Source organism: Balaenoptera borealis (genome assembly GCF_965194805.1).
Source record: "Balaenoptera borealis genome assembly, chromosome: 10".
Classification (NCBI taxonomy): Eukaryota; Metazoa; Chordata; class Mammalia; order Artiodactyla; family Balaenopteridae; genus Balaenoptera; species Balaenoptera borealis.
In genome coordinates, this window is record NC_138874.1 from 85,901,375 (window position 1) to 85,918,798 (window position 17,424).

The window sequence follows — 17,424 nt, forward strand, 5'->3', positions numbered from 1 at the left end:
CGCTAAACCGAAGCCCTAACCCAAGATTTAGAACTCTATATGCTGGATATTCTTACTTTCTTCTTATTACTTACTTATTACTTACTTATACTTATAAGTATAAATATTACTTTTTACTTTCTTTCTTATATCTACCAGATATATTTCTCCTATTAATCAAGTTATTTCCAATCCAAATCCTTATTTCTTCAAACCACATCAGTTTCAGTCTCAAGAGTTTTGTAGTAATTTGGCTGGTTCCTCCCTCTTCAGTCACTCCTTATATCGGATCAGTTATCACATCTGATTTCTACACTTCATTTCCACTCATTGATTATCACCCCATTTTAATCCATTTTCGTGGGGTGCTGGAACTATTTCAATAGCCCTCTCTGCCTGACTCTACTTCCTCTTTCTCCTTAAGTGATAATGGAAATCTTTAAGAGGGGGCGATATGATGAAACGTGGTCCTAGATAAGAAAGATAACTCTGGTAGTATTGGGGAAGATGAAGTGGAGAAGGAAGAGTTTTGACCTGAGGCCAAGAAACCCTTAATTGTGGCAATGGAGCGGTGGATATAAAAGCGTAAAGTCGACTAGCGACCAATTAGAGCTGGAAGGACTTACATCTAACATACTGTATTCTACTCCCATAAATTAAGTACGTCAAGTGAATTTTTGCTAAGCGAGCCATACCCGTGCTTCTGTAAGGACCGTCACGTTCCGCGTGGGCCAACCAGCCTCCGTCATCCAGACGCCGGATTCCAGATTGGCAGTTGGAGTGTCACGGAGCGCGTCTCTCTAGCTACCGTCTCTATGGTTCATGGAATCTCCAGGTCGGGGCTTGACCGGTCTGGCTTTTGCGCGTGCGCTAGCCCAGGCGGGTGCCCGCCCTCCCGCAACAGCCTGAATTCCCGGGAGGGAGGGGCGGGTCTGGGAACGCTGCGGCGGCAGCCGCTGCTGCCCCAGCACTCAGGGCTCTTCCCGGACCGAGCCCGTGCCGGGGAGCTTCCGCCGCCTCCTCGGGTGGCGCTCACCCGGCCCCAGATGGTGGGTCCGGAGGATGCCGGAGCCTGCTCGGGAAGAAACCCGAAGTTGCTCCCTGTGCCGGTGCCTGAGCCCGCAGGCCTGGACGGGAAGATGATTCGGGCCACGGGCGGCTTTGGCGGGGGCGCCGGCGCTGTGGAGACTCCGGAGGAGGAGGAGGAGGAGGAAGAAGAGGAGGAGGAGACGCCGCCGCCTCAGCAGCTCCTTAGGCGTTATCTCGCGGCGACCGGGGGGCAGCTGGAGCCCGGGCTGTGCTACTGTCCGCTCCCCCCCGGCCAGCCCCGCGTTCTGCCGCGCTCGGCAGCCCCGCACTCGGACGCCTGCTCGCCGGACGCGGTCTCCAAGCACCGCGGCGCGGAGGCGGCGGATGCCCGCGCGGCGCGGCACGGAGGCATGACGAACGGGGACTCGGGCTTTCTGCCGGGCCCGGACTATCGCGACCTGGCCCGCGCCGGCGGCCGGGAGCCGCGCCACCGCCGCCTCCGCCCGGAGGGGCCTGGCGACGAGGGCGCGGACGGCGCGGGCAGCCCGTCCGACTGGGCCGCGCCGCTCGAGGACCCGCTGCGAAGCTGCTGCCTGGCGGCGGCGGACGCCGAGAGGCCCGAAGACGCGGGCAGCGGCTCGGGGGGCAGCCTGGCCAGCAGTGGCAGTGGCAGCGAGGACTTGGAGCAGCCGGGAGCCGGCCCCGGGGGTCCCGAGGAGGGCGCGTCGCCGGTCACCTTGGCCGAGAGGACTAGCGGAGGCGCCGGTGCCGAGTCGCGCCTTGTTTTATCCGACGTTCGCTTGAACTCTCGGAACACATTCGAGGTGAGCCGCCTCCAGAGCGCCCGCGACCACCTGCCGCCGTCGGGGCCTCCGGTGCCCTCGCCTGCTGTGGAGCAGGGCCCCGCGGGGACCTCGGCTTGGGCTCGACGGAGCGGCGGCTTCGCCGACTTCTTCGCCAGGTACAGCGCAGACTGCGCCGGGGTTCGGGGAGGGCTCGGGCCGGGAGCTGGCGTAGAGCGGCGTGGAGGCTCTCGCTGGCGTCCGGATTGAGCTTTGATTTTTCACCGGGGGAAGAGGAACTAGGTCTGCATTGTGTATCGGAGAAGTTGTGAGCGCGGGGAGCCAATCTTTCTGTTCCCCTGTCCGCTGGACGCTCTACCTGCCATTCACACCTGTTTTCTGTGTTTTCAGGCCGGCGTGCTAGTGCCTTACCTACAGTTTTCCCTCTTCCGGAAAAACAGACCACCTTCCTCGTCCCCATGTACTACAAAGGATTAGGGGCGGGTGGCGGTGCGGTGCGGTGTGTGTGTACGGGTGCGGTTGTGAAAGAGAAAGGGAAGTCATTTTGCAGAGCTATTTGCGTGGAGTCTAAACCCATTCAAGTAGTTTGGGAATTCTTAAAAGTAGAGGTGGTTGTGTTTCATAGCCTTTAACAGCTTGTTTCAGTGGCCATTATTAAAATGCCGTCAGTTTGGTGTTTAGAATTTGATCGCGGCCTTTAAAGCCAAATTACTATGGCGCTTTATGCAGAAAATCCCTCTTTACTTTTACCAGATAGGCCTCTACTTTTTTTCAGCATCTTTTTAATTTTTTATGGTGTTGTATATGTGATTTGACCTGCTATTCTTGAAATTAAATTACGGTGCTGGACACTAAAGGTTTCAGAGTGGGACTTTGATAGGGATAAATATGTCGTTAGAAAATACTCATCTTAATGTACATTAATGAAAAAGCAATTTTTGGGTCAGGTTTTGACACGCTTATTTTTTTTTAAGTCTCTAGGAAAATAGGAAAGTATTCCCAACTTGTAAAACTCTCCCTTTCAGAGTTCTTTCTCCTTTCTCTTATGTTTTTGTTCCCTTTTCAGGGATCTTGACAAAAACCAGAAGTAAAAGAAATAAGGAATGCGACTCAAGTTTTAGAGGATTATACAGTTAGTGTGCATATTTGTAGACTCACAGGCACAGTTTTTTGATTAATATTTCTTACTCCTTTTTCTACTTTATTAACTTTTATTTTTCCTGCTTGCGTAAATTTACAAGTAAATTATGAAGTTGTTTAAATCAAGATTGGGAAATCCTAATTATGTGTTACTCATAGGACAACATATATAGTAGTGAGATCTGTATTTGTGCCTACAATTGCAAAGATATACTTAAAGCTTGTAGTGGCAATATTTTAAATGCACTTAAGGGGGCTTCCCTGGTGGTGCAGTGGTTAGGAATTCGCCTGCCAATGTAGGGGACACGGGTTCGAGCCTTGGTGGGGGGAGATCCCACATGCTGCGAAGCAGCGAAGCCGATGCGCCACAACTACCGAGTCTGCGTTCTAGAGCCCGCCAGCCACAACTACTGAGCCTGCGTGCCACAACTACTGAAGCCCGCGTGCCTAGAGCCCGTGTTCTGCAACAAGAGAAGCCACCACAGTGAGAAGCCTGCACGCCATAATGAAGACCCACCGCAGCCAAAAATAATAAATAAATAAATAAAACTGCCTGACAGCTGACATCAAAACTTGACCAATAAACACCCAAAAGTTCCACAAGGTCACAAGTTAAAAAACTTAACACACCTTAAGTGCTTTTAATTTATTAATTTATTTATTTATTTATTTATTTTTGGCTGCGTTGGGTCTTTGTTACTGCGCGGGGACTTTCTCTAGTTGCCGTGAGCGGGGGCTACTCTTGGTTGAGGTGCGTGGGCTTCTCATTGCGGTGGCTTCTCTTGCTGTGGAGCACGGGCTCTAGGCGCACAGGCTTCAGTAGTTGTGGCACGCGAGCTCAGTAGTTGTGGCTCACGGGCTGTAGAGCGCAGGCTCAGTAGTTGTGGCACAGGGACTTAGTTGCTCCGCGGCATGTGGGATCTTCCCAGACCAGGGCTCGAACCCGTGTCCCCTGCAATGGCAGGCGAGTTCTTAGCCACTGTGCCACCAGGGAAGCCCTTTCAGGCAGTTTTACACCTGAAAGGGGCTGTGGAGAGCACTAATTCAACCAGTATACCCAGAGTACTTGCGCTGTGCCACCCACTGGGAATAGAGATGGTTTGTGCAATGGTCCCTGACTTGGAGGTGGAGTGCAGGCTAGTGGGGATTAAGTTTGAAGACAGATACATTATATATGTATTGCAATATTCAAACAATAACAAGGCAAATCTGTTATAAGAGGCTTTCACATTGACAGCAGGCAGGAATTTTTATATAATTTAGAAAATTTCTTTAACCTGTAGACTGATAGGACTTTAGTTAGCATGGTAGTTGACATTCATATCATATGCTTTTCACGTGTAGCAGAGCACTGGGTAGGAAATCAGTAAACTTAGGTCCCCTGAAGTTAATTTATGTAAGCTTCGTTTTTGAGATCTGAATGTCAAAATTCTAAGCATCATTGCTTCCTTCATTTAACATTCTTGGGAAAGAGCACAATCAGACAGAGGCATAATTTTTCTCTTAACATTTAGTCAAACCCTTAACTGGATTCTGAACACCTTAAAGGCAGAGACTGTGATGTTCATTTCTGAATCTACAGTACCTAGTGCTAGTATGAAGAATCCCATTCAGATTGTGTTGAAGTGACAATTTGCATGGACTCTCCGTTTTTACTCTTCTCTAGGTAGTGTAATTTTGAACAAATCGTCCATCCCCGAAGAGAATAATCAGAAATTTCCCTTGTTCCTACAACCTAAGAGTGTTTTTTCTTCCTGTGCACAGTTGTCATTCTCAATTCTGAAACCCAGATGAGGCCTTCCTTTGGGGATATCTTGTTCTAGGATGTATTCCTGTTCTTGGTGCAGCCCCTTCCCTCACTTCATTTTTTGGTGAGGAATCTCACTGTCTAAAGAGAGTAGTTTAGTTAGCTAGTAGCAGAGCTGGGATTAGAAACAGGATTTCTGATTTTCAGTCCAGGAATTTGATTATAACTTCTGTTCACCTGTGACTCTTTTCTTTCCCGCCTGATTATCTCCATCATTCCCTTCTCCTTTCCACTTCCTCTCTTTCTCTTAACTGGGCAAAAAATCTATAACAGAAATAGTTTGAAAGAATAGTTTCATGTTTGTTTTAACCTTTTACAAGTAAAGAGAGGGGACCATTTTATAGCAGTATATCTATTACTACAAAAATATGTTCAATCAAGACACATCATTGACAGGAGCTTCATTGAGTAGGGTAGAAATCATGTAGGAGAAAAAGGAATTTGGTCCAGGATGGGACAGCTCTCATCATCTCCTGCTTGCCCTCCCTTCTAGATGAGGTGAGTTCTATTTCAGTCCCTGTTGGGGGCTTGCCCTAGCTTCACACGGGCATCTCTCTGTGTTTATGGTGACTTGATTACGGGAGCCCTAGAAGTAACATTCCTTTAGATCCTTGGCCCTTTCCTGTCTATAAAAGTTTTGAAATGCTAGGTGAGTACCACTACTGCCACTGTCACCAACTTAGCAGTGAGAAGAAGATGAAAGCTAAGAAGCAAATCTCTTGTGTTTTCAGGCTAGCCTTTGTTTCTTAAAGATCTGTTTTTTTTTTTTTAATTAATTAATTATTTATTTATTTATTTATTTTTAGCTGTGTTGGGTCTTTGTTTCTGTGCGAGGACTTTCTCTAGTTGCGGCGAGCGGGGGCCACTCTTCATCGCGGTGCGCGGGCCTCTCACTATCGTGGCCTCTCTTGTTGCGGAGCACAGGCTCCAGACGCGCAGGCTCAGTAGTTGTGGCTCATGGGCCCAGTTGCTCCGTGGCATGTGGGACCTTCCCTGACCAGGGCTCGAACCCGTGTCCCCTGCATTGGCAGGCAGCTTCTCAACCACTGCGCCACCAGGGAAGCCCAAGGATCTGTTTATTACTCTGTTTTGAAAGTGAAGTAGCTTTAAACCATTTTTATGTGTCCGTTAAGCAAATTCATGTCTTAATTGTTTTCAGACTAGAGTGGTTTATTCTTTAAGTCGATACACTCTTAATAGGTGTATTTTTAAAAACCTTTTAAATAGATAGATTGGGGGTTTGGGATTGACAAGTACACTCTGCTATATTTAAAATAGATAACCAACAAGGACCTACTGTATAGCATAGGGAAATCTGCTCAATATTCTGTAGTAACCTAAATGGGAAAAGAATTTGAAAAAGGGTAGATACATGTATGTGTATAACTAAATCACTTTGCTGTACCTGAAACTAACACAACATTGTTAATCAACTATATTCTAATATAAAATAAACATTTTTAAAAAGCTGTTTAATACTTTTGAGGCTTGTTTGGATTGCACTGGCAGAGTTACTGTTGTTTAGAAACACGCAAGTATCTATCTGTGTCTCCTGGTAGTGTTGATAGTTTTTTACAAAATTTTCAAGATGAATCATAAGAATTCAGTGGCTTAAAAGGGCATAGCTAAGGTAGGAGAAAAAATACTGAAGGTTTTTTTTCTTTTATCTGAAAAGATAGACTTTATAGATTGTGGAATCTATATAGACCTTTATAGATTGATTTTATAGATTCTGGAACATAGAGATTCATGTAGCTTTCCCAGTAATTATCGACTCTGAAGCTTTCTAAACATTGTTGCACAAAATTATTTTCACGGAGCTCTTTTTATTATGAGTAGCTGAGCAGGGAAGACTAGAAAGGCTCATTTAGTGATTTCTTTTCATATATAGGCAGTCTCCAATCTCCCCAATAGGAAAATTGTTGAGAATATACTTTTTGTGATGATATTGAGAATAAAAACTTTCTAAGTTATAATTTTTCTTAAGCTTCTCAGAAACAACGAAATTTTCTCTCCTACTCAGAATTTAGTTGGTGAACACTAGTTGATGAAATCATTATTCACCTGAGCCATCATTGACCTCTGACAGATAGGGCTCCTTTATTTGTTTAACTACAGTTTTAAGACCAGTTTCTCAAAAACTCCCTTCTTTAACATCTCAATAAAGAAAAGGCAAAATATCCAACTTCTGATAAGTTTTAAGAGATTTTTATAGCTCCCCAAAACAAGCAGTTCTTTAAAACAGGTGTGGTATGATTATAAGGAGAATGAAGAAATATCTTGCTGTAAACATTGAATTTTTGTTACTACAAGAGATTGTAAAAATAAAGGCTAAAGTATTTGTCTCATTAATGAAACTCTCTTGGACATTACTTATATATTAATAACTGTATATTAATATAATTACAGTGTTTAAAATTTTAGAAAAGCTGGAAAGAATGTGTAATCAGTTGCTCTAGAATAAAAATAAGGGTCCTTTAGGATTTTAGTGTTGTGAAGCTACCCATTATAATATTAGATTGAGGAGCTAATGGCTGAAGAGTCTTTTGTATCTTTCCCCTGTTTCTGACCCTTTTTCCCCTCTCAGATCCAGTATTTTCTTAAAGAAACCAACCAACCGCAAGACCCTAGATATCTGTACTAAACAATTGGCAATCCAGCATTGGTTCAAGGACTTCATGGTTAGAGATGTGATCATCTGAATATAAATTAGCTAGAAAGTACTGGGAAACTCCAGTTTTGGGGGACTAAGTTAGTTTTAATCGCCCAAACATATTAATTTTTTTTTGTTTTTGTTTTTAATTTATTTATTTATTTATTTTTGGCTGCGTTGGGTCTTCATTGCTGCGTGCAGGCTTTCTCTAGTTGCGGCGAGCGGGGGCTACTCTTTGTTGCGGTGCGCGGGCTTCTCATTGCGGTGGCTTCTTGTTGCGGAGCACGGGCTCCAGGCACGCGGGCTTCAGTAGTTGTGGCTCGTGGGCTCTAGAGTGCAGGCTCAGTAGTTGTGGCGCACGGGCTTAGCTGCTCTGCGGCATGTGGGACCTTCCCAGACCAGGGCTCGAACCGGTGTCCCCTGTGTTGGCAGGCGGATTCTTAACCTCTGCGCCACCAGGGAAGTCCCCAAACATATTATTTCGAAGTGCTAAGCTAAATTAACATTTTAACACTAAGCCCCAATAAGCAAAGCAGGCTATTGTTCTAATATTAACTTGGAGTTAACTTGTTCGGTAGAAATTTTCTGAACTGTTCAAAATGGGCATAGAGATTTACTTTTTATTTTTTAAAATACTTTTTGTTTAAGAATAGTTTTATATTTACAGAAAAGTTGCAAAAGTACTACAGAGAGTTCTGGCATACCCCTCACCCAGTTCCCCTGTTGGCAGCATCACATAACTGTGGTACATTTGTCACAACTTTTATTTGCTAGCCATCACCTAGTAAGGTGGTATTAATTTAGTATTGGAAATGAGTTAGACATGGTAATGAGTTGTTCTTCAGGTGATCTAGAGCAATGGTTTTTAAAGCTTTTCAGTTCAGACTATTTGGAGCAACATTTACTAGATTTAACAACCAGTAACTATTTGTTATATAAGTTTTTTGGTTTTTTTGGTTTTTTTACATTTTATTTCTTTCTTTTTGGTTGCGTTGCGTCTTTGTTGCTGCGCGCGGGCTTTCTCTAGTTGCTGTGAGCGGGGGCTACTCTTCCTTGCGGTGCGCGGGCTTCTCATTGCGGTGGCTTCTCTTGTTGTGGAGCAGGGGCTCTAGGCACGTGGGCTTCAGTAGTTGTGGCACGTGGGCTCAGTAGTTGTGGCTCACGGGCTCTAGAGCGCAGGCTCAGTAGTTGTGGCGCACCGGCTTAGTTGCTCCACAGCATGTGGGATCTTCCCGGACCAGGGCTCGAACCCGTGTACCCTGCATTGGCAGGCAGATTCTTAACCACTGTGCCACCAGGGAAGCCCTATAAGTTTTTTTTGATTTTTGAAATATTCCTGTGACCTAAAGGGTAAGGTTTATTTTTTTATTTTATACTCATTTGCCCAGAGTCAGATAATTAATTTAAAAAAATCAGAACTAGACATAGATATGATTGCCAGGGTTTGGAGCTAATACATTGATTTCTGTGAATTATAAGAAGTTTATGAACAAAAACATAGCTTTTGGTGTAGTGAAAATACTGTTGTCTTGAGAAATAAGAAACTTGGCTTTTGTCCTAGGTAGTGTCTTTTCTTCTACCATTAAATAATTGTGTGATCTTGGGCAAATCATTAAATTTCTAGACTTCAGTTTACCCATCTGTGAAATTAGGAGATTCAGAGTCCCTTTCAGCTCCAATACACTGTGATATTGCACAATTCTCTTGCATTCACTGTTGTACACCTCAAATATTTGTTGGCTAAATACTACAAATGTGAACCAAGTTAAAGAGGATGCTTAAAAAAACAGCATGTTTTTTCATCTGTAAAATGAGAAGGTTGCCAGAGATAGAAATATCCCCTTCAACTCTAGATTCTACCTTGAACATTTTCTTCGGTAAAGGTCTAACTCTGCCTCAGAGTAATCATGCTAAACATCAGTGATCTTTGTTTAGTTTCCCATATGCAGAGAGGACAGACCAGCAACTCTCATTTTTTTTCTTTAGAAAATTCTAGATTTTTTTTTTCTTTAAAATTTCTTTGGAGTAGGAATAGGGTAATAAGTAAATTCTAGTTAATCAATGAACTGGAATTTGAGACTTTTAACTTCCAGACCATGAGTTATTTCTCAAAGTTTGCCAGTGTTCCACTTCGGAGGACTGTTCCTAGCCTTTGTTGTACTTCAGAATCACCTAAAAGCACATTAAAAAAAAATTGGATTCTCCAGAATCCACAACCCCTACTTAGTTGGACTCAGGGGACTTGCTTTTGGCAGGTGGCATCTTCAAACTGTAGCATATAATGTAGTGGTTAAAGATGCTGGTTGTGGAGTTGGACTGCCTGGCTTTAAATAAGCTTACTAGCTGTGTAATTATGGACAGTTACTTGACCTCTCTGGACCTTAGGCAACTCATCCATAAAATGGGAGTAATAGTGATACCTATCTCATGGGATTGTCATGAGGGTTAAATAAGATAATATACTAAGGGTCTTGTATTTACTATCTGGTATATAGTGAGGATTCAAATGTTATTCATACCACGGATGACCTCCACAGTCCCTTCCCCACCTTCATCACTGAAATCAACTGGTTTAAAGAAAGGGAGAGACTGGAATGATTTTTTTGTGTACTCCCTGAAGAAACATTGCACAGTTTGTGTAGCAGATTTTAAAATAATTTGTGTTGGGATTGGATGGGTGTCAAAATGGACTCTGGTGTAGTGATATAAAATTTCCAGAAGTAGTGAAGCTTCGCCTAAAAAGCAGATCTGAGAAGAAACTGAAAGGAGAGAATGTTGAGAAAGATTAAAAATGTTTGCATCTTTTATTGTATTAAGGAACTTTTACGACAGGCAGAGACAACTTTGTAAGTTTAAATTCATGAAATGTTTAACTTGGCTTACTCATACATTTCATACTTAGTATTTTGTGGTAGGAAAGCTTTGAGGAAAAGTGAAAACATTTGGAGATTTTGAGGTGATACAGTTGTTACCCATCTATGAATGTATTATTCAGAAAGGGAAAGCCAGTCCTTTCTGAGGCGGCTTATTTATTCCTAGGAACCCTGTTAGCTACACTAAATGTTGTCCCCAGGGAGTGGTGGTTGCTAGTTGCTTAGACCCTAGGATGGTAATCATTAAACGTTAGTGTTAAAAATCACCTGTGGTGTGGGCTGTGGGGGGGGGCGTTAGGAATGCACATTCCTTGAGCCCCCTTTTTGATTTAGTAGGTCTTGGGTGGGGCCCGGTACGAATCCAGATATTTAACAGAGATTCTCAAGTGATTCTGATGCAGGTGGTTCCCACACTAGAATTAATGAAATACATTTGACCCTTGACAAACAGGGGTTTGAACTGCGTGGGTCCACTTATATGTGGATTTTTTTCAAGAGTAAATACTACAGTCCTACACCGTCCTCTGTTGATTGACTCCCTGGATGCAGAACCACAGGTAAGGAGGGCAGACTGTAAAATTATACTGGGATTTTTGTCTGTGTGGAGGGTAGGTCCCCATAGTCCCTGCGTTGTTCAAGTATCAGCTGAAATTATTGATAGGCAGGTCTCCTCAGGTAATAACTGAAAGAAGGTACAACATAACATTTATAGTTTAGATTGCTTTATTGATTTAAAATTGGGTCATGTTTAGGTACTATGTAATTGATGAGTATAAATAGAGATATAGTAGAGAACAGGTATAAAAACAAATGTAGAAGTATTTTGCTAACTTTCACTAGGTTAAGAAACTGTCTCTGCCTAATTAAATCTTAGTTTCCTTTTTATTAGTGGGAAAGGTCTTTTACTTTCATTTTATGTAGTTTAGATAGCCATGCTTACATGTTCTGTGAAAAACTTTAACTCACAAAACCTTACTCAGGTCTCTTCAACATGGAGTCATAACTTTACTTCTCCTTATTTATAGTTTATCAAAAAGGGTATTAATTTTCTGTCCTTCTGCTGGGTAGTTGTAATTCTTCTCCATGCCTTTAAGAAAAAATCCTGCATGTTGTACATGGCTTATTCCCCTCCAGAATTTGCTGCTTCAGCCTTTCTTGCACTTCTTATTTCTGTGGCCAAAACAAGAAAGAGGAAAAACCATGTGACTGTCTGGGTTTTCAGCAGGCTCTTTCCTGCAATTAAGAGAAGTTTACCTAGGAAACCAAGCTATAAGTTACGTTCCTACTTAGAGCTAGTTTGAGAGTAAACTTGGTAATGCGTTTAATTTACCTTTGAATTTTGCTTTTCAGTTTCTTTTTAATATGAATTTTACTTTGGGATACATTTCTTGGTTAAAAAATACTTCCTTCTGCCTGTCTCTAACCTCACACAGATTAAAACATTTTAGGTTTGGAACTGAACATGATAGTTTCGAAATCAAATTCTGTGCTGTGTTCTCATATTTTCCCCAATACTGTAATATACAACTACCCATCATACACTGGGCATTATTTAGAATTTCCAAATCTGGTTTTCATCTAGACTGTTTGTAGTCATTTTCTAGTCAAGGACGGGAAATACTTTTCTGTTGCTGTCCCAGGGAAAAGTTATTCAAAGACTATAACAGTTTATTAGTTTTTGTTGTCATTATTAGAAAAACAGAAAATGCTCATTACCTGCTTTCTAAAAGCAGGACAGGGAATATAAAATAAAACTAAAGATAAATACTTTGTTTCTGTACTATACCAGTTAAGGTGGTAAGAAAGAAGATAAAATTGGGAGGGTGTGGAGGTTCTGTTAGAGAATGAGTTTGAAGAGGTTTGTATAGAGAAAAATTGCTGGAGAGAATAAATGTTAGCTGGAAGTTAGCTCTGTACTTTGGCCTGTGGGCTTCAGAGTATTGCCACAGATTATTTACATATTTATTTTTCTATTCTGCTTACTTCAATGCCTTTGTGGATGTTTCTGGCAACTTCTTAAAGATAGCTGCTGTGCCTCTTCTTCTTAACTTCCCTAATATCCCCATCCCCTCATGGCTTCTTAACAGGTTATATCGTGCAACAGAAATATTTTTTAATGACAGGTTGTGTATATCAGGTTTAATTTAGACTTTAAAAGTTTAGGTTGTTAGTATGATAGATTTATGTATTGAAAAGTACATGTATCAAAGTGTAAGATAAATGCAATATACAATATTACAGAATGTATTCTTACTTGAGTTCAAGTGCTAAAAGGCAAACTTCTCCTACAAGCACCATGGTAAATCTAGCAAACAATTTAAATCTCTCACCCATGAGAAGAAAATTGTTCATTATCAGGAAGATATATTGTGTAGAAATTTAAGTTTTGAAGTAAGTTATTAAAGTTTAAAATCAGGAAAAGGTCTCAATTGAATAAGTAGTTTCTGTGTTTTTGAAAAGTGATAAAATTTAAGTTGCTTTTTTTCTTACATGGTCCTTGACACTCCTCACCCCACCCCTGCTGAATTGACTTTTTAACTTCATTGGTGCCACCTAAAATTAGTACCAATGGGTGTTGGGTGTTGTTTGGAAAACAAAAGGTTTGTTGTGATTCTTAATTGGGTGTTGAGCACCAGAATTTGTTATCTAAAGACTAATAAAATAAAGCTTTTGATACACAGTTATTATATAGGGTAACCAGCACGATAACTGCACATATAACTAGAGGGTGACGTCCATCTTTGTGATATACTTCCAGAAGCACATTAATGCTGTTGAGGATACAGTACTAGGACAGGGATTAACTTTCAAAATTGGTTATACTAATAAAATAACTGAGAATTATACTGCATGAAGAAAAAATTTTAGAAGATAACCACTATAAAATGTTAGTGATTAAAATAATAACTAGCTACGCATTTTAATGAAGAGGTAAGATTGTTTTGCTCTTGTATGAGACCACCAAAATCTTTTGATTTAGTTGTCCATTTGATGGAAACATCATAACACCCAGTGGAAAAAAAGACAGTAGTTACCTTGGTCAGGAGAGGTATTTCAACTATGCTGCTGGAAGATAGGTTCTATCATGTATACCTTCAATTCAGGAAGTACTTCTAGGTCAGAGGAGCAAAATGTCAACAAAACAAAAATAACAACAACAACCCTAGCGCTAAGTGTCTGCCTCTTTATTGTTAGAGAGTTTAGGCACCTAATAGATGTGGTTTAGCCTCTGCTTCAATTTTTTCACTAACAAGGAGCTCAATTTCCTCAATGCAGCCTATTGAGAGTATTAATTGTTAGAAGTTTCTTTATGTCAGAGCACAGTGTATCTCTTTGTAATGTTCCTGGTCCTAATTTGCCCTTTAAAGCCACAAAGAACAAGTCAGTTCTTTTACATAATTACAATTCATAAGATTGCTACTGAATCTTTTTTTGTTTTTGGACCCTCCCAGCTAAGCATATAAAATTCTTATGAGTTAGTTTACGATTTTCTTACCATTTATTATTTCAACAGATGCTATTGAGCCCTATTTTTTTAATATATATATATGTGTGTGTGTGTGTGTATATATATATATGAGGCATTAAGGAAATTAGATTAAAAATATTTTATTAACAAACTTAAGATAGGAGAGTCATATAAATCAGTACTTAACCATATTACCTGATTAGTGTTATAAAAGAAAATGCAAGGGTACCTTAGCAGCACTGAAGAAGGAGTGATTTACTTTGGGATGAGATGTTAGGGAACTCTTCACAGTAGATGAGACATGAATGCTTGGGGTTTTTTTGTTGTTGTTTTTTTAATACCAATGAGGAGGGTTTGGATTGGAATGAGGGTGAAGCCAGTATAGGCATACAACAGCATAGGCAGAATTATACATGAAATAGCACAGCACTTTTGGAACTGTAGAGACTTACAAGTATGACCTCACCTTAGGGCTGGTGAGGTAGAGTGTCAAAAACCGAGGCACAAAGGTTGGGGCTAAATTATGAAGGAGTTTGTGTGACAGAACTAAGCATTTTGAATTGATTCTGTGAGAGGTGGCAGTCCGTAGGACCTTTGATGGGTTGGTTTTTTTGTGTGTTTTTTTTTTAATTTTTTATTTATTTTTTATTTATAGTTTTTATTTTTGGCTGTGTTGGGTCTTCGTTTCTGTGCGAGGGCTTTCTCTAGTTGTGGCAAGCGGGGGCCACTCTTCATCGCGGTGCGCGGGCCTCCCACCATGGCGGCCTCTCCCGCTGCGGAGCACAGGCTCCAGACGCGCAGGCTCAGTAGTTGTGGCTCACGGGCCCAGTCGCTCCGCGGCATGTGGGATCTTCCCAGACCAGGGCCCGAACCCGTGCTCCCTGCATTGGCAGGCAGACTCCCAACCGCTGCACCACCAGGGAAGCCCCTTTGATGGGTTTTTAAAACAAGGGCAACGTGCTTAGGATTGCATTTTAGAACAGTGACTCTTGTAGCAGTGTAGCAGATGATTTGGGACTTGAGAAACTGGGGCTTGGATACATTCGTGGTAGTTTACCTGTACTTGTCAGGCTCTTTATTAAAGTGTGATATCCAGATTATTGATGTAAACAACATTAAATTCAGTCCCTGTCAGAAGGGGTAGCTAACAAATTCAGTGACATATGCTTATACCAGTAGCTGTTTTGTGAAGCTTTAATGAAGGTAAACTGTGAATCTGATTTTTGTTTCTGAGAGAAGTGAGATGATACGAAAATGGAGAGTGATGTGAAAAATTATGTCTACCATGTTTTGTAAGGAATTTGATGAGGGGAGAAAAGAGCCAGAATAGTTGTTAGGCCAGTTTTTTCCCCCCTAAATTCAAGTATAGTTGATTTACAGTATTATACTAATTTCAGGTGTACAACATAGTGATCTGATATTTTTATAGATTATACTCCATTTAAAGTTATTATAGGGCTTCGCTGGTGGCGCAGTGGTTAAGAATCTGCCTGCCAATGCAGGAGACACGGGTTCGAGCCCTGGTCCGGGAAGATCCCACATGCCGCGGAGCAACTAAGCCCATGCGCCGCAACTACTGAGCCTGAGCTCTAGAGCCCGCGAGCCACAGCTGCTGAGCCCGTGTGCCACACTACTGAAGCCCGCGCGCCTAGAGCCTGTGCTCCACAACAAGAGAAGCCACCGCAACTAGAAGCCCACGCACCGCAAGTAAGAGTAGCCCCCTCTCGCCACAACTAAAGAAAGCCTGCACGCAGCAACCGGGACCCGACGCAGCCAAAAATAGGTAGATAAATAAGTAAAGTTACAAAAAATAAATAAAGTTATTATAAAATATTGGCTATATTCCCTGTACTGTACACTACATACTTGTATCTTATTTATTTTATACCTAGTAGTTTGTAGTTGTTGTGGAGCAGAAGAGAAACGATTTCAGGGAAAACCCTGAGAGAATAAAGTGGTAAAATTAAGTCTGTATGTCCAATGCACAAGTTCTGTACATTGCTTCATAAAAGTGGATGGAGGAAGTATACCCATCACCCATTTTTGAGGATTGAATGAGGTAAAGACAAAGTATTGAGACTTCCATAGTTACTTGTATGTATGTGTCTTTTCTACTAAGATGCAAACTCTCTGCAGATATGAAATGTCTTTTTTTTTAATTTTAATTTATTTATTTTTTTATTTTTGGCTGTGTTGGGTCTTTGTTTCTGTGCGAGGGCTTTCTCTAGTTGTGGCAAGCGGGGGCCACTCTTCATCGCGGTGCGCGGGCCTCTCACTATCGCGGCCTCTCTTGTTGCGGAGCACAGGCTCCAGACACGCAGGCTCAGTAGCTGTGGCTCACGGGCTTAGTTGCTCCGCGGCATGTGGGATCTTCCCAGACCAGGGCTCGAACCCGTGTCCCCTGCATTAGCAGGCAGATTCTCAACCGCTGCGCCACCAGGGAAGCCCTGAAATGTCTTTTTTGCTCTTTTGTCTTTGCAAAGAGACATAGAGCCATATATATGAACCATATATATGGAGCCATATATAGGAACACAAAGATTTATTGGATTAAAAACTTTTTAAAAAGTACGAGAACTTACATAGTCAAATGATTGGAACCTTTGGAGTGATCACTCTGGGAGTAATATTATCATTTCTCAAAGTATTTTTAGTACCTTTCTCTGAGGGATGTTTCTGTTGGAGAGAAATCAGTTGGGCCAATGTAAGATAGGACTGAAGAATTGAACGTTGGAGGGGAGTCATAGCTGAAATACATTAGGAAGCCAACTAAGCAAGTTCACTTGTATGTTAACTATAGTAAGTACTCTGATATTCTAGATGTAATAGATTCATGCCCAGGCAAATTATTTAGACACATAATGTGTAAATAGTAGAGGTTTGTGTAAACAAGCATAAATTATTTCACCTCTGGTACTCTTCTGAAGCATTAAATAAAGTCAGTGACTTGGGGGTCTGTCACCCTTGAATTTGGTCATCTTTGAGTAGGTATAGCTGTATCAATTTTGGTGAAGCCTACAACTCTTTTTAACAGGGTGTTTGCAAAACAGTCCATATTTAAAGGACTAACTTATATAGGTTGTGGTAAAATCCATAATACAGCATCTGTAACCGACAGTGTTATAATGTAAAAGAAATGTTGAACTTTATAAGTATTGCCTTAATGCTGTTGACAGTTTTGAAGTATACTTTTTCCACTTGTGAAGTAAGTATTTTCTTTTGCTTTTCTAATTAGTGAAACAAATTACGTATTTTCTCCTATTCTGTGGCTTGTCTTTATACTTTCTTGATAGTGTCATTTGATGTACAAAAGTAGAAATGTTTTGTTTTTTTTAACATCTTTATTGGAGTATAATTGCTTTACATTGTTGTGTTAGTTGCTGCTGTATAACAAAGTGAGTCAGCTATATGTATACATATATCCCCATATTAGAAATGTTTTAAATTTGGTATATTACAGTTCTAAGTATGTGTAACCAACTTAGTTTTTACTATAAAAGGTAAGATGTATGTGGCTATCCAGAGCATAGAGGCAAGAAAGTAGGGAATGTGTGAAAAAGAGTACAGTTTGGCTAATATGTTAGAGTTAATTAGTTTTAAGGAACAGAAGCCAACTTAAGCTACCTTAAGTGAAGGAGGGTTTATTGTAGGCATGTAATAGGCATCTTGTG

The 17,424-nt window shown here is 41.4% G+C and overlaps 1 protein-coding gene across 2 annotated transcripts in view; it reads left to right on the top strand.

Annotated features, from left to right (window-relative positions):
- Positions 1-753: 753 nt before the first annotated feature.
- Positions 754-17,424, top strand: part of TBC1D12 (TBC1 domain family member 12) — an 86,259-nt gene continuing 69,588 nt past the window's right edge. The window contains exon 1 of one of the 2 annotated variants that reach the window (XM_082406512.1): positions 754-1,969. In XM_082406512.1, the coding sequence (XP_082262638.1) occupies positions 795-1,969 (1,175 nt within the window). In that variant the 5' untranslated portion in view covers positions 754-794. The remainder of the gene's footprint in view (positions 1,970-17,424) is intronic. The other variant, XM_082406511.1, reaches the window with a different exon arrangement.